Here is a 27,429-nt window from a genome sequence, read left to right as displayed (position 1 = left end):
GTATTTCACAAAGAACAAAAGACTCATCAGCTGTTCAGAAAACAAAATTTCATTTATTGTAAAGTTCCTTTAACAGTAAACACCTTCTCGGAAGTACAATGAACTGGCACTATTTCTTGAAAACATTGAACTGTCTTCCAGGATCAACACCTGAAATATTCAAGAGAGATCTTAAACCATGGAGTAACGTGATGCAAGGCCCACCTCCCTCCCCATCCCTTGTGAGCACCACCAGTAGAGAACAGGCAGTGAACTTTTATTTGCATTTGTGACCTAACAGCTCTCAAGATTCAGGGGGGTAGATCACAACCTGGAATTCACCTTTTTGTATTTAGGGACTTGCATACGAAAATGTGACAAATGAGACAAATCACAATGCAAATTCCACTCTGGACAAAAAGAAAAATATTATTTTGTAGAACATTTAATTTAGCAACTATAAAATCTATAAGCCTCTCCCTTAAAGTGGTCAATATAACAACAAGAGGAGACAAGGCTGTGCTTTTTGTTAGGACTTTGCTATTTATTCCAACTGAAAGAAGGCCTAGGCCTGGACCTACCCCTCTTATTGATACAGTTCACGGCTCTTCCATGAACCACAGATGGCAACAAACTCTGTAGGAACATCTGCCCTTCCATTCCTTCAGCATCCTGCATCTGAGCAAACAGCAGCCATGCACCCCGTGCTACAAAGGCAGCCAGCATGTGCTCAGTCTGGAGAGTGGGGACTCGGAGAGCATTACCCACAAGGTCCAAGGAGCTCATTCTTTCTCCACAAGCAGCCCCTTCCCTGCCAACACAGCAGCTTTTCCCAGATGACCTGTGTACTTACAGGCCCCTGTATTCACAGAGCTGCAGAAAACCAGCTGTTTCTCACAGCTCACGGTTTGTTCCCAGTCTTACGGATATGTCACTTCACTCATAACTGAGCTCCTCAAGAACACTGACTGCAACAGCCCCTTCCTACAGCTCAGGGTAAGAACAGCTCGTTTGCAGCTTTACCCACACTCACAGTGGAACAGCCTCAAGGGTGTGGGTCTGGCTGATAGTCCTGCAGTTAAACAATATGGAAAATTTTTCCCTGATATAGGGTGAATCTAAGATGCCTTGTTTATAACTTACACTATTAAATTTTCACAACTTTATACAAATTCTTAATGGCATTAAAAAACACTGTATAAAACCACCTTAAGGCACAAAGAGTTAAAACAGAAATGCAGCCCACTGGAAATCTCAAAGCAGCCAATTCAAGAAAAGCTGGCCTTGAAATAAGTATGTATTTCATGTATACAAGTTAAGCTTCACTGTCATACATTAAAAACACATATACAGGACAAAATGTATACTGCTCAGGACCTACTCTTTTCCATTAATACCAGTCTCAATCTGAGACATGATCTGTCATTACAAAGAGGAAGTGAAATGGGTATATATCCCTCAAGCAGTTTGCTGTGGGCAACCAGGAGTTGTTAAATATTTATATGTGCAACACTAGCAACGTTGTTTTGGAAGGGTAGGATGTGAACATGCTTCAACCTCACTGATTCTGCTCCACTTAGTGAAGTAAGGAAGCATGGATGTTGGGGAAAAAGAAGTCAAAATGGCAATGATGGAAGATGGGAGAGATTGCAATCTTGCACAGAAGAATTCCATGAATCAATGTCCCCTCACCCAAGCAAATTTTCTTGGACAAATGACTGGAGAGGAAAAGAAAGATGCCCGTGAAGGTACTGTCCTGCCTAACAAGGCTGAAACAGATCAGCATTGTAGGTAAAGTCAGTTCCTGTCTGTGTCCAGAAACACCCAGATAACACAGATATGCTGTTGGCTCAAAGATTCTCCTACTGAGAGCAAGCCAAAGCTGTCCAGCAACTGACTCCTTTCTCCAGAGTGTGAAAGGCATCTCTGCATTACAATATAAAACACATCCAAACTCCATTCCGGGCACCACTGGCTGCTTTCTTATATGAATACTTTTGAGGAATGAGATGCTGCCCTACCTACATAAATACTCAACATGTAATTCCATTGGGGAAGAAGCTTGATAGAACAGTTTAATTTAGGTACAATTTCCCTGATGTGGCTTGAAGTAAAGGCAGCCCAACCTCTGGCAATGAAGCCTTTTGGAAAAACACTCATTGTCCCACTGCTCTTGATTCAGCTTTCTTCTCTACAAGTGCTTTTCCCCCACCTTTCCAGCCATGCTGATCAGATCACCCCAGTACTGCTGCTCTTATTAAGCCATTTAACTTCCCTGTTAAGGAGGAACTGTAACACTAGCACAGAGGCCTGAACTCCTGCTCACTAAATGGACTAAGAACACCTGATACACTTGAAATTATGAAGTGTGTACCAACATGGAAAGTAGGGGAAAAACTAGCTCAAAAGTTTCTGTTCACTGTTTTATAGCAAGGAAACTTTTGTCAGAGTTTATTACAAAGGAACAGCATAAGGAAACCAAATAAATAGTTGAATAGTTAACAATATGCAATATAATAGTACTAAACTTCCATTACATAAAAATTAAACTTTGGAACAGCATCAGTATGAAAGACTTCTTAGAAAACTAGGACTCAGTCCATGAGCCTCAGATCTGTACATTGCAAAAACCACTCCGTTTTGATGCCCAGCTGGTGCCAGCTTTGTCCTCTGAGGGACTGCATCCATTGAGAACTATGACCCATCCATACTGCTCCCTAATCCCACTCTGCCTGGCCACATAACATGCTGTATTTCCAGGTGTCTAAGAGAGAGTGATCAGGAAGCACGAGGCATGAGCTGTGCTTCACTTTTTCAGAAGAAGCAGCAACTTCTTCCTCATCTGACAGCTATATTGAATTGCAATTGCAATTTAGCCTAAGGATGCTCCTTTTCTCCTTAAAGCAGCAGTTGAGGAACAGAAAGAAAGTAGAAATGACCTCACGATCCCAGTAAAATCACAGCTGGTTCTGGGGGAGGTGAAATCAAGGGCTGATTAGCTGGACAAACTGTCTAACCTAACATGGTAAAATCAGTGGAGAGAACTTCAGTAACTTCAGAGGAGCTACATCAGACTGTCATTCTTTTTTCCTCTCATCAGCACCGTGTGGCCACACTGAGCTGGATTCTATTGGCACATCTCACCCAACACAGGAGGGGAAGGGAACAATTTTCTGCTGGCTCACGAGTGACTGAAAAAAAGCAAACACATCACCCTCAGGAGCAGAATTTTCTATGCTCCCAAATCAGACTTATCTCCAATACAGATTTCTTTGCCAGTGGATCATGTGCATCTCTGTCTAGAGAAGCTCAGCTCACTGTTCAGATACACACCAGGTGTCTGGGTCTTTGACCTGATGTAAACAAAGAAATACACACAGGATGATTCTGAAATCTGTATGTCAAACCAGGCGATCAGATTCTCCTCTCATACGAGTTTTAGATGAGCAGATAGTTCCTCCACTGATGTCAGGAGGCATTTGAGGAAAACCCAGCATTATATATTTGCATTAAATACCAAAACATATCCTAAAATACTCCTATTGACATCTGTCACTGAAACACTTCCAGTGTTGACTTCTCAAGAACACTGGAACAGTTAACAAAAACTCTGTTACCAATCAATAACAACAACAACAAAAAAAAACAAAAATAAAAATTAAAATTAAAATCAAAAATAAGCTTATCCTCTTTGTTAAATTCCTGTCAGCCACTTGAAATCTTATCAGTTCTACGAAAATAAGAACTTGGCACTTTTTTGTTGTATGCCATTTATAAACACTTGCTTTTATCTAGAACATTTACTGCGTATCAGAAATTCACTTGGCTAGAATACTTTTGTTTAGTAGAAAAAACTGCCTTCAAGTTATAGCTATGAAGCTCCATACAGTTCAGTAAATGAATTCTCCTGGTATTTCCTGCAGTAATGGTTCCTCAAATTTAAATCGTTTGGAAATGGCTTTCTGCTCAGTTACTTTTTCTTTTTCTGACTGCCTACATTGTCCCAGTGTGTATGAAGCCACTACAATTAGTTCTTCTGTCACTATTGATTCTTCCTCTCCAGTCTTCTCAGCATCTACTGATTGTTCAGAGGCAGAATCTTCATCTTTCTGGATGGCATCACTGGTCTCCCCTTCTGTACTCTTATTCCAGGCCTTGCAAGCAGGATTATCACTTTGTTCTAACCATGGATGTTGAAGACATTCTTCAGCAGTTGCCCGGTCCCTACAGAGGAAGGAAAGTATTAAAATAAATGTCCAAATGAATACAAAATTCAGAACCTTGCAGAAGAGATCCCCAAAAATTATTCCAAGGGTATGACTATATTCAAGACAGATAGAACTGTAAATAAAAAAAGGCACCAACAGCTATCTTTTACCAAAAAAAAAGACCACAACAGTTCAAGTAGATGAACTCCTAGCATTTAAAATAAAGGAATTCATAGGTCCCTAAATATGAGTTTACACTTCCATGTTGCTAACCAACTTTTGAAGTTTATACTCTTTATATATAGAAAAATTATCCAACTTTTACATTCTTCAAGTATTCCCATAGACAAGCAATAGGCAATTTCAATAGCTGACATGTCCCACGAAGAACTGGTAAAGTTCCACAGAAAATACCTGTTCTGTTTGGGAACCTGGAATTTCCAGTTTGCTGCCCATTAAGAAAAGTGTATAATGAACCAGAAAAGGCAAGGTTCTCTACCAACCCATCCAAAATTAAGGATTCAAAGCTCAGTTCATTTAAAAGACTTCAGTAAAGTACCTGCAAGAAGAATGGATGTACTGTTCACCGCTACAAGCTACAGTTCATACAGTTTTCTGAAAGTAATTTGAGTTTTAATTACTAACACTTGGACATCATTTGGAAAACACAAGCTTGGATGGAAATGGAGAACTTCTCATATACATAAAAAGTAATAGCACAATGAAATCAAAGTCCCCTTATACTTTTAAAATGAAAACACTAGCACTTGCTACATTTAAAATTAAGTCAGTCTGACATATTAGCATATACAGTTGTGTAATTTACTTACTCGGGTTTCTTGACCAGCAGAGTTTTGATGAAATCCACAGCAGACTCTGATACAAGGTCGAAGTCCTCTCCAGAGTAACTTACATTCATTTGAGATATATTTAAGAATGTTTCTTGTTTATCATCCCCCAAGAAAGGTGATATCCCTGTTAGCATAACATATGCCAGTACTCCAATGCTCCTAGATTAAAATTAAAAAAGAAAAACAGTTTCTTACTTAGCCTTTTTTTCTTAAAAGCAAACAAACAAAAAAAATCCCCAAAGAACAACCCTTTTCAGTAAAGTTATCAACTTACCACATATCAGTTGCTGTACTGATTGGGTCATAACTCAGAATTTCAGGAGCTATTCAGGGGGGAAAAGAAAAGTGGGTCATATGCAGAGCTAAACATTAGAGCTAAAAAATCCAATAATGGCCATGTAGTAAAATTTAAGACAAGCCATTTGAAGCCTGACAGTCTTTTGAAATCAAGGTATTTCTATTCAGGTTATTTAAGTGGTTTCTATCATTCACTGTTTTGAAGTGTCAAAAAATGTTTTCCCTTTATTGTCATCTTCAGAAGCCAGGCCAGTCTCCTTCCCAATTAAGGAATCTGTATAAAAGTTTCTTGCAGACAAAACAGAAATAGCCAACATTGCATATTCCAGCACTGTAACTCATAACTATGAAGATATACCACACAATGATATTTTCAAGTATATTTTCAAGGCCTGGAGTGGCTTGAACTTTAAAAAAAAAAAAAAATAGAAAATCTACACTGGCTAAAATACTGTGTTCAGAGACTCAGTATGTGAACTAAAACTTTTAATACAAGTAATACTTGTTATCACTGCTGTGAAGAATCATCTAAGGTATGTCTTCATCTTCAACATAAGCACACAATCGTAGTTCATTAGACTGGCAAGACTTGCCAGTTCTACCTTTGACAGCAGTACCACCTCCAAAGTAGTAACTTGATCTTGCGACACAGTAATTACACAGCCAGGCTGGCATGCTCCAAATTCTCTTTTCCCTCCCCAGAACCATGGACTATTCATCACTCCTATAGTAACAACTTACCTACATATTCTGGAGTTCCCATGATTTCTCTTAGTTCCTCACTGCTCTTCATTATTCTGGAAAGGCCAAAATCTACTATCTTGACGTCTCCCAGAGGAGACTTACTGGTTAGCAGAATATTTTGGGGCTGAAAAACAAGAGGAGGAGACTTTTGGGATCACCCAAAATCAACGTCTATGACATCATATTGCATAATTATTTTAGACCATGAGCAGCAATAATGCCTCCCGTAACAAGCAACATACCCTGGATCATTAATTCATTTCCCCCAAGGTGATTTTGAAGAGACACATAGGCTAAAAGGAGTGGCAGGATTTTAAATTTAGAATTGAGAATCAAACCTTTGTTAGCTTAGAACATGGTGGAAATACATGCCAATAGCTGTCATTTAACAATAGAATGTAAGGACCTCCACACTTGTACCTCTAGTCCTTTGTATCACCTTTTCAATTCCTCACTGCACCTCAATTCTTCCAATAGATGGTGTAAAATACCTGCCTTTGAAGGGTGTCCAAAAACACCCCATCACTTTAAAAACCCCTGAACACACAAAACTATTTTGACTGCACCTGTTTAAAGGTCTGTTGCAACCAACCTGAATCCTGTTCAAAGTACAAACAACTGTATTACAGAATACTAACTGAAGAACAGTTTAAAAAAATATAGCAGCCTGAAAAACAGGTTTTTAAGAGCATCACCTTGTTTGCACTGACGTCATTACATCTTGGCTGTCTTCCTTCAAAGCACCTTTGTGGTCATTAAGAAGTTCCTTACTATTTTAAATGCTAGCTCAAGTTAAAAAAGAAAAATTTTTGCAACTGAAGCATATCATTGCACCCCCACCAAAAAAAAAGTTTTACTTTCCCTACCCCCAGATCACACTGGATTTTATCATTAACTCCTCCAAATGGTAGCGCTGACAATTGACCACTGCATTCATGCTTCTAGTGAGCACGAGTTCCATGCAAGTGCAGAAATATTTATTGGAAACCTGGATCACCTTGCATCAGGGTGGTTGAAAGGGGAGGAGGACAAAAGAGTAAGAACAGCAAAGCAACCACTGACTGACAATCTAGCTGGAGTAACACCAACATTTACACTTCTTCCCTAATCAGAGAGCTGCTCTGTCCTCCATCTCCAGAGTCACTCATGAAGACATGCTCTCACGCGTACAGCCTTGCTTCTGAACACAGAAATAAACCTGGGCAAAAAACATTTTAAAAAACTTGGGCCAGTCCTCCTCACTGGAAGACCTGAATACAGTCAAGTTTTTTGATTCCTGCAGAGTTAAACCATTAATGAAACTAACACCATGATGTTGTCAACTTATTGTCTGTTTGTAAACCTACATATTAAGAACAGCTCTTTTAAAATTTTTTTTACAAAGTGGGATCTGGTGGCTATACAAAGGCTTTTGGAGCTGCACATTCACACATTCTTTATAGTTCAGATTTGTTATTCTCTATTTGTATTAGAAAAGCAAACATCCAAAAAAGCTGACCATGCCTCCCTCATTAGCCTCTCAGATGTTATTCCCAGTTATGAGAAATTTAGTTATGTTGTGAATAGTCTAATTAAAAGCATGAGTAAAGTATTTGTTCTCTATATTTAACTGAGGAAAAGTTTTTAATGGTAAACTTTTGTGAAACCCATCAGCCCTGTATTTAAACATTTTAGTAGATAAAGTGGTTCCCAGAAGTACTTTTTATTGTCTTTTTTTAAAATCTTATTATGCAAAACACACCTATGCAGAAAAAACCTCCCTGTCTACAGTATGAATTGAATCATAACTCTAAATCAATTCTTAATGAAATACCAGTCATTTTCTTATTTTAAGGAATCATTACGGGTTTCTTGTGAAGTGCCAGCCTAAACACCAGCATGAAACTTAAGGAAGCCATAGCTTTGAACCCACCAGTTTTCAGCTTGACACCATTACTCAAAGTTTCAGAAAAGGAAGATCATTTCCTCACATGTGTAATACTGTTCCTGTTTTGGTTTTACTCTAGAATACATCTAGGTTTGCCCAAAGCCAGTCAGCCCAGAAAGAGAGGAGATGCTGGCTGGAGGCTCTCCTGGTGGCCATTCTAAAAAGGGTCTTTCACTTTTACCCTCAAGAACTATTGAAATTGTTGATGAAAACCATCAAATGGCAATGTTTGAAAACTTCCCTCTCTACCGCAGCCAGGCTTAAAGGTTCCATTTACATCCTCTTATTTCTTGTATCTTTAGTTGGTTTGAAGAAGATACATAAAGACTAAGGATACATAATAAAGGTCATGTTTTTCATCGAATCAATGCCTCACCTAATTTCATTAATGTTGCAGGTTGTCTAATTATATAATATTCAAAAAACCTCAGATCCCGAGAAGACAAGAATTATCCAAGAAATAATGGTCAGAAACAGGTAAAACAGACTAGCTGAGATACCCCAGCTGCATTATGTCTAAAGATACTAAACTGGGCTGATTCTAAAAAAAGTAAGACTCCCAAATCTTCTTCCTCAGCCCCCATGCCTGCTTAAATTCTCTTCCGTTCCCAACTACCTTAAGCTTTTGCCAAACACCAATTCAAGATTAAGTCAAACAGCAAATGAGAACACATAGAAAGGAGACTTCCTTACTCTGCAACTTTTAAGCACCATTACAAGGAGATGAAAGACTCTTGACTACAATCTGTGCACACCCTGCAAATTAAATAGCATCAACACAATACTGTCAAGTGATAATTAATTTGCACTTGGTAGCATTATATTTGCTCTTTATCCAAGTCTAAACTAGGCTACATAATTGTGTTTTGCTGTTAAATAAAGGACACATTTCAACCATCTTTCAGTAGAACCATGCTTTTGGAATGAAATGATCAAGTGAAAACCTTGCTAAGCCACATCAAAATACCCCTTTTCTTTCTGCAGTGTTTAGTCTCAGGAAAAATCTTGTATCTATTCAGAGGGCAAACAGAAGCTAAAGCAAGGTAGCTGTCAAGAGACACAGATCTGCCTCTTTAGATTTATAGTACAAATATTCAGCTGACAATTACATGTGGACAACTACTTGGGTTTAAATTCTTCTGGATGTAGAATATAACTTTTTCTGAAGGTGCAACATATAGAAATTTGGATGAATCTTTCCAAAGGAATTTGTAACAGACAAATTAAATGGAAATCTTTAGAGACACCAAGGTGAAACTAGTAACACAATTTAAAAAAAAAACATTTTACCAAGACTTTGTAAGCTTTCCTATTTGCAAACACCTTGGATAGCAACAGTAAACATACAGAAACCTTTCAAATGTCATCACAGAGTACTTAGTAAATTCCACGGTGCTTTAAGCTGCAAGTTAAAGCAGCATGAGATGCATGATACAACAGGTGAGGACTGTGAGTTAACAAATACGCAGCCAAAGCGAGCACCCAACTTTTTGAGTTCTGTCACAAATGGGCCTTTTTTAGAAGTCTTGCAAGGCACGTGGATCAATTAATATTTGCAAGTCATGGGTTTTAATTCTACCATTTCCATCATTTTTATTTACCAATACTCTGAAGACTTCCATAAACCTTATTTTGCAAGAAGACTGATAGGTTTATATATCATGAAAGTCATCACACTACAAGTAGGACTCTGATTAAACACACATTACACACAGCAGTAATGTATAAACATGTTAATTAACCTCAATCAGTAGACAATTTCCTCTGCTAATGAACTTTAGTAACACAGCAAAACAATGCTGGATTTTTCAGTGAGAACTGCATATGCTCCATGTTACAGCAAAAGTTTTCTGACCAGTTGGAAAGTTTTTAAGTAAGCTTTTTATGAATTTCTTTTCTGGACAAAATTTGTAATCCACATCCCAAGTCTACTTTTGCAAGTAAGTACTGTAGTCATATAAAACTACATCATGATGATGTGTCATCATCACATTTCCAGTTACAGATATTCAGCTGATGATGCTAAGAAACAGCACAACTTTAACTACAAACATTTACAAATATATACAGTCCATAAAAGACATTTAATTGTACACACTTTGCTTCAAGGAAATTCAGTGGCCAATCATTGTGACATTGAGTAACTTGTTTAAGCATACTGAAACTTTGAGGAATTCTAACTGCTTATTTTCAGTCTTTCTGAACACTTATTCTCACATCACTTGCTAAAAATGTTTCATTAATTCTTTTAGTACAATTATTAATATTCTGTGTGTAGGACTCAATCAAAATTTTGAAGAATTCCACATATAACTTAAATAAATGTTTGGAAAACCAGACAGGTGACGTATTTGTGTGTAAATATGACTAATTTTCTTTAGCTGATGAATAGTTTACGATGTGTTAAATTAATATATTAAGTACATATAGCTTGATACTGGAAATCTACTGGTAGTCTGTAACAGTGCCAAAATACATAAGTAAGCATAAGTAAGGACCTCAGGAACAGAACAAACATGCAGCAGCTTACAATATACTTAGTAAATATAAGAATAGGACACATAAAAAGAATTAGATTTTTAAAAATCTAATGCAAGTTACTTTTTAGACTGCCTTGAAACTGCCGTGAACTTAAACTACTTCAACCTCATAATGAAATACAGTTGCATCTCCCATATGAGTGCATGGATGGAAGCTAAGGAAAATTAACTGGAGCTTGCTGCCCATAGGACAGGATGGTTCCCTGGATCCCTGTTACCACTCCCTTCTTTCATATGATGGCAACTGTGCTTTTCACTTGATTTGGGTCAAAACTATTCTTCAATAAGAAAAAATACTTGTTCCAGTAAATCATGATAATTTATATACCAGAAGGGTATCAGCCAACTGTTTGCCAGCAAATGAGAGACGTCTAAATTAGGTTTTACAGTAACTGGAAAAAAGGGAAGAAATACTATAAATGTACTTAACACATAAATTTACCAGTGCTGTTGGAATTTTTCATTCTGAAACATTACACTTTATCCCACCAGTGTCACTATTACCCCTCTTCTTCATTAAAACTCAAATCAGTACAAAAACCAAACCTGGTTTACAATGGCCATATAATACCCAGACATTTTTACTGCAATGTAGAAATGAGTCAGGTCTTACCCAAAGCACTCATTTGCAATCTGAAGAGCAAGGCAAATTGACTTTCGAATTGATTACATCTCATTTCATCAAATGAAGTTTATATTTAATACAGTCATAGAAACCTCCCAAAACCTGGTGGCTACTCTATCCCAAAAGTTTAATTTTATCATTAAAGGTATAATTAGGTAAAATTCTGTTAATTACATATTGGCATTATTGTGACATATTACCAGCAAGAAAATCAATAGATGAGAAATCAATAAGAAAAATACAATCTTACTTTTAAGTCAAGATGAACAACATTGTTTCTGTGCAAGAATGAGACTCCTTCTAGTATCTGCTTCATAAGTCGCTTCACATCTTTTTCTTTGAAGGCCTCCTCTCTTTCAGCCACACACTGGTCAAAGATTTCACCTCCAGCAGCACTGTGGAAGAGTAGGAATATTGTTAGTTAAAAGACTAAATTATAGCACCCATTTGGCCCTAATCACACAGTTTTATTTTTGTATAGGCAATATCAACAGGAGGTATAATCCAACTGTGATATTTTCAGGTATTACATATTTGTCAAGGTTTTACAGCCTTGGAAGTGTCTTCTGCAGTATGGCAGCTTTTGGAGAGAGGCAAAGATTTTAGTCATTTAGGCTAGAGAATATGAACATTACTGGAATTTTGGAAACTACTTTTGAAACACTACTGACTTCGTTTTCACATGAGTACCACAATTGTTTGAGGACAGTGTTTTCATAAAAGATGTGCCTTTTGCCATTCCTACGAAATTACATGGAAATTTAGCCAAGGCAAATCTTTGCAAACATGGAATAAAGCAGCCTCACCTCCCATCCTCCTCAAAATACTTTGCACATACTCAAAAGACTAAGTGTAAAGTCTGCAACAAAACTGTTTATGAAGTCTCTGGTATACAGGGATGTATTAAGTTTCGAAACTTCTTTCATCTAAAAATAGCCCTGAAAATTTTAGCTCTCAGCTTGCATCCTCTTTTGTTTATATATGTTTAAACAAGTAACAGAATAACAAAAAATATAAAAATAACTAGATATGAATGAATGTTTTTAAGTACTCTGAAGCCACATGCAGTACCAGCTCTGTATAGCAATGGCCCTAGAGAACTAAAACTGTTTTACCATATAACCCTGTAGCATCAAAAGTAAAATAAACCTCCAGCTTAAAACAAGAATGGGCATAAGAATGTTAGAATGGGGCCACTTTGCACATGATTGTTGAACTCCTACTATGAAATCAGCACATACACCCTTTGTTCTGCATGAAATTCTACAATCACCCCTTAGGAAAATGTGGTGAAACCCTCAAGGGCAGAATCCTCTCCAATTACACTAAACTGTGACATGAAAAAATGACTTTGCACAAGCATTAATCTTTACTGATGCACACCCATCTACTCTGCCTTCACTTGCTTTTTTCCAATGAATTGTACTGCCTAGGCTATCCCAAAGACAGCCAGGCACATTCAACAGGAATGTAACAGCAAATGAGAGTTCTACAAAAATGTTGCATTTCAACTGTGTACTCCCAGAAAAAGAACACTTAAATATACTCAAATTTTAATTTTGCCTATGCTAACCTTGCTGCTACTGTCCTAGTACTTTCAAAAGCCTCATGGGTTAAAAAAAAGGTTTTGCCCTCCAAGGTATTCTCACTGCTATTATTTTAAATTTTCCCTGCATATGGTCTTACAAAAAAGAATTTAAAAGAAGGTTAAATCTTAACCTTTTCTATAGAGTTTCACACTTCTGTTCTACATTGCTGGCTAAGTGGTACAGCAGTACATTTTTATTTATTAAACTAAGATTTTCTTTCAAAAAAACCCCGTATTAAATAATTCTTTTTCTTCATTATGTATCAAAGATGACTGAGCTCAAGAATAAGTTGTTCAAAGGAATATTAATACTATAATTCCTTTTGAAAAATTTCATATGCCTGACACTATCACATCTTTCTTCAGTCCATTTTTATTTAATTTATTGAAATAGTAATATTTCAGCTTTGAACAGGATTCAAATATTAATGAATTTTTTAAAATTAACATCAGCTAGTGTATTCTAATATCCTAAACCAAATTCCTTGAAAAAGCAACACCAATTTGATTTTCCAGATAGGAATAGAAAAAGATCTACTGCAATCCATAAATTAAACTTTCTGCCTTAAGAATGCCATAATATGTTACTTGAAAAGTGATTTAATTTCTTGTAGCAGTGAATTATAATGCACATACCACATACAGTGATAAGATCTACTACCAAAATTACTAACATGATATGCTTTATAGCAATAACCCTGGGATTTTGCGGGTAAAGCTGTGCTACTTCAAATAAGGAAAAAAATACTTCTGCTATTTAATTCTGTAAAATTGGATTTATACCCAAAACATGGGATTACACTTTACATTTAATAGACCCAGCTGGAAAAACAGTGGAAGTTGAGGTTGGGGGTCGTTATAAAAGCCCTGTTTGCTATATGTCCACCTGGTAGGCATCCATTACAATTTGTTTATTAGCGTAACAATTAAAACTGAGGTAGACACCAATGCTAAAATGTAAGCTACCTAGAATTTTAATACTACACTTAAAAGAACGCTGAATCAGGTGTTAAAAGTCAAGGCAATAAAAGTTGAAGCAATGTCCCATGAGTGAAATCAAGAGACAGTGCTACCATGAGAGTAGAAAACCCTTGATCCAGAGACTTTATTAAAGAAAAAAATATTTAAGCCCCTCCCTATACTTCTGAAGATGCCTCAGCATTTTTAAGAGTGAGACATGCAAATACGGCCCTCACACATGCACACCCACTTCATAACTTACAAGACTGCCATTCTCAGCTACCACAGACACTTGGCTTTACAAAATAGTTTCACATGGGAAGGTGACTTCACATGCAATGTTTTGTTTTTTGATCTTAGCTTTGCTATTTAGGATGCTGATAGAACAACTCCTTCTGGACAATTCATACTGTCCAAAAAATACCACATTCAAACAAGTAACCAGTAACTCTTTACAAGAAAACATGGGAATTTGATACTGCACAACTGTTTTGTGTAGTGTTGCTGTGGACTGAGCTTAATGAATTCCCTTAAGCAAAACAGGGAGCTGTAAGCCAAGCCAGTCATAAGTGGTTGGAAGCACAATGTCAAAATGAACTGCAAAAAGATTCTCCTGCACACCTATTCCAAGTTTTGCCAAGCTCCTTAACAATACTTTCAATTTAGCTATTTTGTGTTCCCCAGCCAGATTTCAGGGGGAAAAAAATCTAACTGTAGAAGGGTACAAAATACCTGCTAGGAAAGTATTAGAGGCATGTCATTGTTATGATTTCTGTATATATGCAGACCAGGAGTTCTCTGGTGATAATAACATTTACTCACATTAAACTGTAGTTTTTCTAACTGTCATTATGAAATAACTTAGCAAATGACTGAGCCAGTCAGAAAATGTTCTTAGGGGATAAAAGCAAAGAATTATCCTTAGGACAACAAGATTTTTAGGAAAACAAGCCATCTTAATCTAAAAAAAAAAAATTGATAAAGACATACTTAACAGCAAAACGTTTTGAAATCCAATGTTACTTAGAATGCAGTATTTCTCTAGTACACCCTCCCTTAGCCAAGTGTATGAAAAAAACAGAAGGCTTTCCGAACTTGAAAGCTATAGCAACCATAATTCTTTAGCTATTTTACTTATGAAAACACTGTTGTGCCATTAATTTCTCCCATTTCAAGTGAAATCCAACTGCTCTTCATCAATGAAAAGCATGCTAACACTTTATTACTACTTAGCACCATAAATGAGCTAAAAGCCATTTGGAAGTCTAGAGAACTAATCTTTGTTACAATTATGTTGACTTTAGATTAAATGGAGACTACTTATCTTCCTTGAAATATATCTTAACAATGAACTGTATGAAATTCAGCATCAAACTTCTTTAAAGTACACTTACCACACACTAACACAGTCATTTAATTTATCATTAGAAAAAAATTGAACAAACCTATTTCAGGTCACCTGAAGAAATGAATCATTCCCCCAGCTTTAATGGATCAGACATTAAGTTAGTATTCTGAAGGATGCAGAAGTACAAATCACCGGAGTACAGATATGTAGACTAATTCCTAAAATACACTTGATTTCAATGCTGAGTTATATACAGTCTGCAATGGACAAAAATTTACTTCCTGAATCTTCAACTCTGTCTAAAGTCTCTCTTGAAAGTGTTATCTTTGCAAGATAATCCTTACACAGAGTTTGCAGTACAAGCTGTTCACACCACAGTGGTTGTAACACTACCAGCAAAGGTTCATGCTCACTGCTGCTGATAGCCATACCTCTTTCCTAGACATACCAGTGGATAGTAAGTGCACTTACTAGTAATTTTTCCAGTGTAAGGCAATATAATGTACCAATGTTCCCAAAGCTTGAGAAAACTGTAAATTCATATCAAATGAGAAGACATGGGAAGAGAAGCATCTAAATACATAAAATTGTAGATACTGGTCTCAGTATCTACAAATGCTTTTTTTTTTCCTTCACCTTTCCAATCGGGCAGCCCAAGAACTGAATGAAACACAAACAGAAGTAACTAAGACCATTTGAATAGTTTTCCCCTAAAGTTTTTTTAGCCCTCCAGTCTTGATTTGAAACTGCTAACTAGACTCTGCTTGCTACTCAAATAGGTAAGATGGAAACATTAGAACAGCAGTTATTTGTGACTGCAAGTGGGTTTGCTTCAAGTTCTTTCTGCTCAATCCCATGCCAAATTGACCTCTTACTGCCAGCAGACTCTTATTTCAACCAGTCACACCTCCAGTAAGTAGGACAATAAATCACATCCAAGTCCATCAACATTAACAGACATATAAGTCCATCACATTATCCAGGTCCAAGTAACTATAGCTGAAAAAACACTTAATCCAGCACATCAAATAAATACTAACTGTGTCTTCAAGATGATAAAGACAATTTCTTCCTCTTTTTAAAGCAAGTGTAACAAAAGTCTACAGTACTTACACAAGGCTCCGGCTCAGTTCGGAGGATCTCCATAACAAAATGTTAAAGATTTTTGAAACTCCACTTACAGGTTTGACCCACTAATTACCCACAAGTATTATACATCCCTTCCATAGCTGTATAAAAACATGGTGATGAACACTTATATAAAAGACTGGATCTTAAGCATCAGATGCTCTACTGCTCTTTCTTTCAAAAGAAATTGGAAGATGACAGGTAGGTTGCATATAGGTATCAAGTCAAAAAGTTACCAAATTTCTTTTTTTTCTTTTTGTACCTGATATGTCAAATTTCCCAGACTGTATCTCTACCTTCTTCAGCAAAATTCCAGGTTCTTTTCATTCAATTTTCAGTGAAATACAGAACCATCACCGACCCACAAATTAATTCCAGGCTTTCTGTTACCCCTTCAACTCTGACTTAAATACCCTGACTGAGGTCTTATGACAACAAACCAAAGTCAGAGACTGTTGTGAGGGTGGATGCAGACAACCCCAGTTTGCAATGCTACTGAAGCCAACACTGTAATGCCTCCTTGCTTCCCCCACTGCTCAACATATAATATTAACATGGCCAATTTTAAGTTCGTTTTCTGTCAAAATTTGATTGTGCTTGAAAGACAATCCTCCATGTAACATTAATATTTCTCTTCCTGAAAGCAAAACATGTCCAGAAGGCAAAATCCTCAGCCCTTATGACAGATTCTACATCAAGACAAGAAACTTCAAAATCTTAGCAGATGAATTTAGTGGCCAAGATTAAGTATTTGTTTTACTTCTTCAGGAGATAAAGATCTGCCACAAAGACCATCAAGCTTAATAGAAACTGAAATGCCCTAGAGAAGCTTGCAATCTAGGTATGTTCTTTAATCCTCTGCATACAGAATGTCAGAAATTCACTAACATCCATACCTGTTTTGTTGCAACATGTCTTTGGAACACGTTTACATTAAAGAAGCATCCAGACATACTTGCTGAAGTCAGGGAAAGACTGTTTTTGTAATTTACAACTCCAGCACACAGCTATTTATCTGAAACAAGGTATGACTCTTTGATGCACATAAACCCAATAATTTTGCTAATTACTTAACAACCAAGTTAATACTTCAGATTAAAAGAGTTTTGCAACTGTAAGAAAATTGAGTTCTAAAAGAAAACTAGGGATTTTGCATTGAAATTATCACAAAACTCATTGCTCATTTAGATTCCACTGCTCATATTAATCCTGTGGGATCCAGAAAATGAAACAGTATTTGAGTTTAAATTTTTACTAGTGTTTAAAGCAGGTATTTACGAGTCTTCAGCAGCAGCAGTTAAAACCCCAGAAGCTCTGTCCCACCTATGTATAAAAGATACTTGAATATTTCACATATCATGACGTCATTAAGGGCACAACGAAGTTTAAAAAAATGTATTCTAGAAGGAATTTTGCCTTAGGAGACATGGTCTCATTCCATTTCACTGAACTTTAAAAGATCAGTTTCTTTTGACTTCTAAACAAGATGTGATTGGGACACAAGATTTCTCACAATTTCTTTTTATTATCAAGTAAGAGAAGAGCTGTACAAACTAGATTTATGTTAACAGACAACAGACACTTTTGAACTATTGAGCCTCACTGTTCCTCTCCTAATTATTTAAAATCCATAGAGCTTAACAAGAATTTAGAGTTCAGTAGCAATAAGCATTTGGCTGAATCTTGGAAGCTAGCTAGATGCCTTACTATCTAATGCCGTTGGCATATGAGATGAACAGTCACAACAGCTGCAGGAACACCCATCTGGACAAACTCAAGTGGAGAAAACCACACAGACAAATGCAGTCAAGTGCCCTTTGAAAGAAACTATTCTAAGTCTCAATCCTCCTCCTTTCTTTCCCCAAAAATATACTGTTTTTGCAAGTCTTCTATTATAGGGGGTTTTAATAATTTCTTTTTAGCAATGATGTTGCATTCAATACCTTTTTTATAATTGCACATAAAAACCACAGCAGATTTCATCCCATCTTTGCCACTGTCAAAGAAATAAACTTCGGTTCTTGAACAGGTACTTGTTGCTTTTTTCCTCTTCCTCTTTTACATGCAGGGAGTGTACAGAGTTTATATTTCATTAAAGATGCTTTAACTACATAAATTATAGTTCAGCTTTGAAAAATACTACATAATTAGAGAAATTTGTTATAATCCGAAGTAGTTATGAGACTGCACATAATTTCTTGTAATTGTCATTTTCTTTGCAATTCTTCTTGAAGATAAGCAAGGGTAACAGGCAACCAATAAAAACTTTTACATTATTTATATTGATACACAGTATTTTTACATTATTATTTTTAAGCAAATACTGCAGAAAGTTATTCAAGAATTATTACTAATACTTACTATTCCAGGACTAAAATCATCTCTGTTGCAGTTTCATAAACTTCATGCAAGTTAATGACCCAAAGGTTGCATTGTGCCAGCTCAAGGACTGCAATTTCGTGGATTATTTCCATCCGACAGTCTTGGCCCTTTCTTCTTTTTCTCATGAATTTTGCTGCAAACTCTCTTTCAGTGTCTTTCTGGATACACTTCTTCACCACTGCAAATTTTCCCCTGAAATTAAATAAGAATTTAGTTTTACATGTCTTAGTGACAACTTTAGCACTGCCTTTATAGATTGATGTTTCAGGAAACTTGAACCAAATCATTACTAATGGGTGCATTTAAGATGCAATCTGAATTTAGAAAGATGCCTTGCTGAGTGATGATCCCTGTGTTCAAAACTCTCCAGCCTAGAATGTAAATAATCTGCACGAAACATAAGGAATTAAAAAAATCCCAATCAATTCAAATAACGTGGCTTTCAAAAATACAGAATAAACATGCTGTGCTAGTTCCCAATATTACATTATCCTCAAAACTTTAATTAAAAAAGCTGGCAAAATCAAAATGTACAAATGAGGAATTTATGCTTTCTCTGACTACCTCACAATAACCCAGTTATTGTTTTCTGAAGTATCCCACTATATCCAAGGTAAAACAGCACTCTCATTGAATCCTGCTTCATTTGCCATGCAATATCCATACTCCGCATTTTTCAAGATGCCACTTTGTATTTTCACCATGACGTGTCTCAAACGGTAACAGCTGGAGTTTTTTGATTAACAGTTCTCAATCTCCCCTAATTATACAGTGAGACTAAGAATAAGGAACATGGATAATTTAAATACAATGAAGCAGCCTAACATCGAGCTCTGTTGCACGATTTTTGCAGCAATGCCGAGGTGAATAGGAACACTGAGAGCGGAGAGAGCTGAGCACCGTGCTTAGCCCACATTAATGAGCGTCACCTCGGCAGAACACACGCCTGATGATGCACCAGGCCAGCTCAAACCACACTGCAGCGCTTGTGTCACACCACTTCCCCCCCAGCACTCTGGCACAAGTGGCTGCTCTTAACTTCCCTGAAAGAGTCCCACACCACCTGCTCCACTCAGTTCCATTCACACAGTGCTGATTTTTAGACTGAAAAGGTATTTTCATTAACACCTCTCACTAATGCAATGATGAATTCTCACACTTTGAAGTATAGTAATCTTACTTTAGCTCTTACCATACAGGTATAATGACCATCAAAAATACATTTTTTATTTATATGTAAACATTTTCTTATAAAGCTGCAGGAATAGCTTTGAGATCTTTATTTTGCTTCTTTACTTACTGTAGGGTTGGGGTTGCTGAAACCAAAATAATAGTTCTCTTCTATTCTGGAATACAATTACTATGGGTTTTGCCTCTCCCATCTCCAAGCTGAAGTTCACAGAATTAACTACTTCAGCTCATGTCAAAGTTTTCACTCTCCCAGCCTACTGGCAGAAGACTGTTACCCATGAAATACAACTGGTAAACAAAATTGTGGTCAAGTTGCTTTTAATAAGCATTTGTTTCAAAATCACACCGTCTAAATAAATCAAGTCAAATAAGTATCCACAAAGTGGGTATTTGCTAGGCAAACTAATAAAATAATTGGACTTGTAACCATCGATACAGCCACAGTTATTCCTCTAGGAACAATATTTTGCATAAGCACATTATCTACAGCACAGTATGTATCAAGACTAGATCACAGCACAGTCCAGATGTCTGGTGAAGGTAGACAAAGGAAGAATATGCTTTCAATGTCTTGAATGTAACTTTTTGGGAAAATGTCCTTAATTACTAATACTTACATGAAGACAAAACTATTGAGGTTTGTAAATTCACAAAGATAATTTTGTAGCACAAAATTTATGTACAACAGAAAGCTATGCATTTATCAAAAGTGTTAAGACACTTGTTCAAGTTCTTAGCACCAAAGAACATCTCAAGAAAAAAATCAACTGGTGAGTATATTGTCAATAAACAACATATAAAAATAAATTGAGAAGCCCTTTAACAACAAGTTATTTAAATACCTGATAGATACTAAGTCTTCCACCAATAAATCTAGGCCCCTGCCTGGGTTCAGCCTTCTCTGTCTTCCTTATATAAATCTCTGAATGCACTGCATACTTCCTCTTGAATGTTGGCTTAGTGCAGTCAAAGGCTTTTAATTCTAGCACCAGGAAGGATCTAGAGAAAGTGGCTTAGAAAAGTTTGAAATCTCTCTAATACAGCTTTCAAGTACTATGCTGTTTTGAATTACATACAAAATCTACCTGGAAACAAGTTAATTAGCCTAATGAATACCGATGTTGCCAATTCATCGTGCATTAGTCACTATGGAAATAAAACAGTATTCATGGAGCAGCAAGAAACGGCAAGAGCCACCACCGTGTGTGGCCACGTATGTCCTGTTTAGCTGAGCTGGCCAGAAGCCTGACAGGTGATGTAATTCAAAGGACAGGTTACACGGGAGTTCAGCTGGCTGACAAATACTAATTCTAAATTGTTTCAGTCCAAGAATCCTGCCCAGATTCCTTATGGTTATGCCTCTAATTAGAGCTATTATAACTACTGCCTGTTGGAACTCATCTTTTCTGAATACGATCCCCAAAAAGATCAGACTTGACAAACCTGAAGTTTATAACCAGTAGAACTAATTACTGTGCAGTGATCTGGATTCATGTCTGAGAAAATTTCAGTGCTAAGATCCAAAGACAGCATCTACTATATGGTTAAGCCAACAGATACATTTTAAAGAATTTCTTTTTGACTGAGACAGAATGGTAGGTAAGACAGACATAAATAAACATTCTTACGAAGTATACATTGCAGATACTTCATCTTTGCTTTTCTTAAAATCCTGCTTTTCAGAATTTACTATAAAAAAGTATATAAAATAGTGTTAGATCCCATCATTGTTACTTTAGTGTATGGAGAAGAGCTAGCAGTGAGAAAATTGCATGGAAGGAAGAATAATTTTGAGATTAAAATCTTAATGTGCATTTGTCAGTTGAAAACAGACTACCAGACATCCAATCACAAATAAAAATGCTTTGGAGGGAGACAAGAATAGGAAACTCTGAATTAGTTCTCAGTCCTCACAAGAGTCTCATTCAAGAATTATGATTTAAGATAAATCTTATCTGACTACAAAGAAGCTCAATGTCACCTTTTCACACTGCCAACAGAAATTTGCATTGTTTCATCAGGAACTCATTAGACCTCAAACGAAAATCACAAATCAAATGACAAATCAGATAAGCAGGAACATTTATGTCACACCAATTAATTTTTGTTGTCCTAGGTTCAGAACAACAAAGAACTAACCTTACTAATTTATTTATAAGATATAAAAATAACTAAGGTTAATGAAGTATTTTAAAATAACTAGCCTTATTTTTAAAGTGACCTATAAAAACACTGTCACTGTAACAAATGCAGAAATAACCTCTTCCTGTGAAGATACTTACTTTTTCTAAAGTTCAGAAAAAAACTTTTCTGAGATCCACAATGCTATAAGCAGTTTATTATGTAATTCATATCAACATTTTTTCTAAAGTGTGGTTTTTCCTCCCCCTGACAATTTTGGATTTCCAAACAACATAGTACAGCACCATTTCTGGTGTTCATGAATAATTTACGCAATAAATTTATCCTCAAATGGCAATACCAACTACTTGCAAGTCTTCATTTTCACCTCTTTCCCGCTTTTGCTTAGCTCCACAGCTATTTCATCCCAGGTATGCTACTGCAGAGAGCAGCTGAGGACAGCAGTGTCATGTAATGCTAAGACACACATTACTGAAAGCTACCTGAAAAATAAAAGTTTGTGCTAGAGTTGTTATTTTGGGAAAAAAAAAAAAAAAATCCAAGACATGCATTATCTGCACATGAATCTACAGCCACATCACTAGTCAGGAACAAAGAATATTTCACACTCCTTGGATGATTTCACTATTTCTTAATCTTACCCTTGGGTTGAGAATGAGCTTGTATGCTTTAACAAAAAACTGGGAATGAGGAGAAACCACTGAATTCCACTGAACATATTTACATGTGTGTACACGTTTTGCTGGAGGATAATTTTATTGTGGATCAATCATTTAAGGTGACTGTTACATTCCAGAAGAAAGACAGACCAGTCAACTAATACCTTCCTCTAACCCAGCTCTAGAATCAAGAGTATTATTTTCTGTACACAAATTATGACTTCCAATATGTGCCTAGCTTGTTTTGCATAAAAAAATGGAGTGCAACATTCCATCAATAAGCTGAAGAATTAATAGCATAGTAATACTTTGTTTGCAATTAGGATGTTTTTTTCTTGAGGAAAACGAGCAAAGCAACTAAATATAATTATAGTAGACTCCTTAAGGAAGCTCTTGGTAGTAAAACATGTATTGTTCCCCATTTTACAGTACAATCATTGCTTAAGCACAAATGGTAAGTGGAAGAGTTAAGCAGTGGTGTGTTGTCCTCTGCAAAGGTTACGCTTCTTCAAACTAGCCTAACTCAAGCTAACACTGTCTGAAAACATTTAAATCTCAGTGAGGTGATGGAAAGTGGCACCCTTAAAACAACCATCAGAGGTAAGTTTGATTTCAAACCTCATGAAAGTGCAGATTTGTGTGAGAATATTGTGATTTTGAGGACAGTAAAATTATTAAGGCCATGAATACTGGACCAAAATGTCATATATTAAATAATTTCATTTAAAAACTTTTATTTCATTTATGTCATCCTAAGGAACCTTCAACAATTTCCTTTTTTGAGTGGCCTTATAATGGAGGTTTTGATATTTTTCCCAAGTGAACCTGGCTTTCCCAACAGCCATGTTTCAACAAACCTGCAAATGCCTGTTCAGCTACTGAATGAGGCAGCACCTTCTGAAGCGCATAAGCTCTGTATTCTGAACGCAGTTTCTTTTCCTGTGAGCAGAGCTAATGAAACCCGACTTCCCACGAGCTGGCACCCAAGTCCCTCTGGTGACACTGTGATCAAGTTCCTTCTAGGTTTATCCATGCCTTTCAAGACTGCTTCCCCCAGGATTTTTGCTCTCTAACGTGCCATTTGGGGCCAGAGCCCCCGTACATCCCAGCATTACCAGAACTACAATGCCTTAACATCTTGCCATGCTCCACTTTCTTCACACCTCCTCCAAACGCAAGGGACCAGAGAACAGAGGTTTTAAGTGCCCAGGGAAGTTCAACACAGATGAGCTGACTGACAGAACGGGAGGCCAAAGACTGCACAAACCTCCTGAGCTCATGCAGCAGCCCTTATTTCAACAAAGGTGATAAACCTACTTCCTTCTTTCTCTGAGCTCTCAGTTTTAAACACAATCCATATGAATGTTGTTATTCTCAAACCTACCTAAAGTTCAGCTTTTAAACTGTTTCTCTAATTCTGGGGAATGGGATGGACAAATACAGAGTATATAAACTTTTTTCTACCAAATCTTAATGCTAAGATAATGTTGTATGCACAAGGACTGCTTTTCATCCAAGACAAAAAAAACTGCCATACATGGGTGCTAATCTGTTCTTTGTAAAGGTAAACTCTACCTATAAAGAGAGAATTACACCATTTATGAACATATAGAAGTGAAACAATTTGTGTTAATAAATTATCAATAGAATTACAGCTATAAGTGGCAGAGACTTCCTACCTACATTTCGTTGAAGAGTTGGCAAAAAATAGTCTTTAATGGGAGTATTTGAGCTGAAGTATCTGCCTTTTAAAAACCAAAATTTAGGACTGCCGAATAAAAAACCAAGCACATGCATTCAAATGTAGAGATTTCTACATTCTAAAAGAGAAGGCAGTCAAAACACTTTTGAAGCTGAGGAGAGATAGTTTGAAGCAAAAAGATGTGCAATTTGCTCAAAACCAAGACAAACACTTATAACCATCACTTAATTAATTTTAACTACAGGTGCAAAATCACAGCCTTCATGTGAAGGCCATCTTTCAAATATTCAAAAAGTATTCCACACAAAAATCCATGCTGTCATTAAGTTGTTTAAACTGCAGACTAAGACTTGCAGCGGTACTTAATTCTTAGTGCAAAGCAAATCATCTCAGTTGTACTTTTTTGTTCCAGAAGGAACCTTCATCTATTCCAGGCTCTGATTAGGCCAATGACTATCACCCGGCTCTGAGGGAAATGCTCATTCCATGGAAGAACTACAAAATATTTTTTGAAGTCATGTGAACCTCAATTAAAAAAAAAAAAAAAAAAAAAGAAGGAAAAAAAAAAAAAAAGAAACCCAAACCAAAACAGCAGTGATACCAGGACATTCTGTGCTGCACTGCTCCTATGCCTTTTGGACTGTTTCTTAGAATTTAGGCTGATTTGTAGCCTGCATTTAGTTAGTTTCAGTTTCCAGGCCCTGGACATTGTGGTCACAACAATCTACAAAAAGCCTTCTCATTCCATGGGATGTTTCTCCCACCTGCTTACCATGTGAATGCTTTAGACCACTATGTTTAAATAGGTATTATTCTACCGGTACATCAGAGTTACTAAGTGATCATTAAGCTAAAACTTAGGCAACCTAAATATTTGTTAGAGGTACTTACAGCAGCTACATTTGCCTTGAAACTCCTCCTTAGTTCCAAAGGGGTTGGTTTTGCCACTGTATAAACTGAGTTACACAGTGAGCAGAACTTGCAATAGAACACACACTGAAGGGATATCTTTCCATCTATCCAGTGGTATTCCATCTAATCTTTTTTATCGGAACACTTTTTGGATGAAGCACATGTAATGCTAAGAATACTATCATTCTTTAATAAAAAGTGACAGAATTTCAGGCTAAAATATTGGTTAAGTGGTGCTGAAATTCCATATATGTAGCTCCCAAGATGCAAAAACCTTTTAATGAGACTTTTTGCCTTAACCCTTACTTTCTATCAGTCAGGTGTTGAAATTATACATGAACTAAACATTACACGTGGAATCACTTCCAAACCCAAGATTTTAACCAGCTTTAACTCCTTTGAAAGTTCCACCATTAGATTACTCTCAGGCATATGCTACCACATACGAATGTAAAATTGTTCTTCCACATCACGGCTTACAAAGCTCGAGGAAATATACATATATATATATATATTTTATATTTTATATATTTATATATATATATATATATATATATATATTTTTTTTTTTTTTTTTTTTTTAAAGGAGCGGGGGTGTGTCAGGTTTTCTTCTCCAATGTAAATCAACAGCAATACCCACTACTCCACACGGGCTCCATCCGCAAGGCTGGGGATCCGAGGATGACTTCTTCAGCAGGAGGGACGGACGGCTGCGGGACACAGCTGCCTCCCAGCACCCTCTTCCAGCCGAGCCAACGCTAGGGGCACGCCCTCGGAGCTGACCCAGGGCGGGCAGAGTTCACCACCGGATACCGCCGGATGCCCCTGGAAGCGGCTCTTCCCCGCCAGGGACCCCCAGGGTTGCGACGCCACAACCCCCGGCCCCGCTCCTTCCCCCGCCGTCCGGGGCGTTGGAGGAAGCGCTCACCTGCCGAGTTCCCGGCCGGGACTGAGGCTGTATCGCTCCTGGAAGGGCTCCGTGCGGATGGGCGTACGGATCTCCGCCAGCAGCCCGCCCCGCCGCCGGGATCGCCCGGCCGCGGGCTGAGGTGGCGGCGGCCGGTCACCGCGAGAGCGACCGGGCGGCGGCTTCTCGTCGGGGCTCATGGCGCGGAGCTTTTCCCTCGGCAGGGGAACGCCTTCTCCTTCTCCTTCTCCTTCTCCTTCCCCTCTTGTCTCCCCGTCTCCCTGCCGCTGTCCGTATCCGTCCCGGCCCGCGCTCCCTCACTGCGCTGCCGCGGGCTCGCAAGGGCTGCGGGCAGCACGCGCCGGACGAGGGGGCGGGGCGCAGCACGCGCGGCTCCGCCCCCCGCGCGCCTCACCTTGGCCGGCGGGCCTGAGGGAGGGCCTGCGCGGCAGCGCCACCTGGCGGCGGCCATATCAGTGTCACTGGTTTCAACGAGGTTTATTTAAACTCCGTAAAGCGTCTGAGGATCCTCCCTTCGTAACTTGCATAGCTTCGTGTCACTGCAGCTGGAGGATCCTCCCCGTCTGTTCGGCCACATCTGGAGCACTATATGCAGTTCTGGGCTCCTCAGGACATGAGAGATGAGGAGCTACCGAAGAGGGTGCAATGGAGGATGACAAAGATGATCAGGGGTCAGGAATATCTCTCTTATGAGGAAAGTCTCTGGGAGCTGGGCCTATTAAATCTAGAGAGGAGAAGACAGAGAGGGGATCTAATCAGTACATACAAATATGACAGACGTGGGTGTCAAGAGGATGGTGCCGGACTCTTTTCAGTGGTCCCCAATGACAAGATGTGGAGCAATGGTCACAAAGTAAAACTCAGGAAGTTCTACCTCAACATGCGAAAGAACTTCTTTACACTGTGGGTGGCAGAGAACTGGAACAGGCAGCCCAGGAAAGTAGTGGAGTCTCCTTCTCTGGAGACATCTAAATCCTGGATGCATTCCTGTGTAACCTGCTGTAGCTGACCCTGCCTTGGTAATCTCCAGATGTCCCTTCCAACCCTAAGGATTCTGTGATTCTGTGATCCCCCAGCCCAGGATATCACTCTGTGGGCACTCAGGTGTGCCTCAAGGGGCAGCACGGAGAGAACGTGAAGCCTGGGGTGAACCCGCAGGAGGTGGAGGGCATTGGCTGTGTGGGGCATCCAGGCTCAGGACACTGGAAAACAAGGCTGACAGAAGGCGAGGAGAAAAGGGGCAGCAGCAGCTTTGCATGGGGCAAATGCACCTGGCCCACCTGACGAAGCCTCCGTCCCTGTGGTGTCTGAGCACAAG

The 27,429-nt window shown here is 38.0% G+C and overlaps 1 protein-coding gene across 1 annotated transcript; it reads right to left on the bottom strand.

Moving 5' to 3' along the window:
- Positions 1 to 31: 31 nt before the first annotated feature.
- STK17A (serine/threonine kinase 17a) lies at positions 32 to 26,418 on the bottom strand. The gene is made up of 7 exons (XM_040074907.2): positions 26,112 to 26,418; positions 18,557 to 18,769; positions 11,422 to 11,566; positions 6,077 to 6,203; positions 5,313 to 5,361; positions 5,018 to 5,197; positions 32 to 4,203 (listed from the first exon to the last, which is right to left on the bottom strand). The coding sequence occupies exons 1-7, from the start codon at positions 26,288 to 26,290 to the stop codon at positions 3,870 to 3,872; spliced, it is 1,227 nt and encodes a 408-aa protein (XP_039930841.1). The 5' UTR covers positions 26,291 to 26,418; the 3' UTR covers positions 32 to 3,869.
- Positions 26,419 to 27,429: the final 1,011 nt, after the last annotated feature.

This window comes from Hirundo rustica, chromosome 1 (assembly GCF_015227805.2).
Source record: "Hirundo rustica isolate bHirRus1 chromosome 1, bHirRus1.pri.v3, whole genome shotgun sequence".
NCBI classification, from domain to species: Eukaryota; Metazoa; Chordata; class Aves; order Passeriformes; family Hirundinidae; genus Hirundo; species Hirundo rustica.
The sequence above is the reverse complement of the archived record's forward strand: the minus strand, read 5'-3'. Positions and strand labels throughout refer to the sequence as shown.

Coding starts and splice junctions, on each gene's coding strand:
- STK17A (XM_040074907.2), bottom strand. CDS start 26,290: ATGAGCCCCGACGAGAAGCCGCCGCCCGGTCGCTCTCGCGGTGACCGG. Junction 18,770..26,111: donor CCCGGCCGGGAACTCGGCAG/GTGAGCGCTTCC, acceptor ATTTAATTTCAG/GGGAAAATTTGCAGTGGTGA. Junction 11,567..18,556: donor ATGATTTTAGTCCTGGAATA/GTAAGTATTAGT, acceptor ACTCTTCCACAG/TGCTGCTGGAGGTGAAATCT.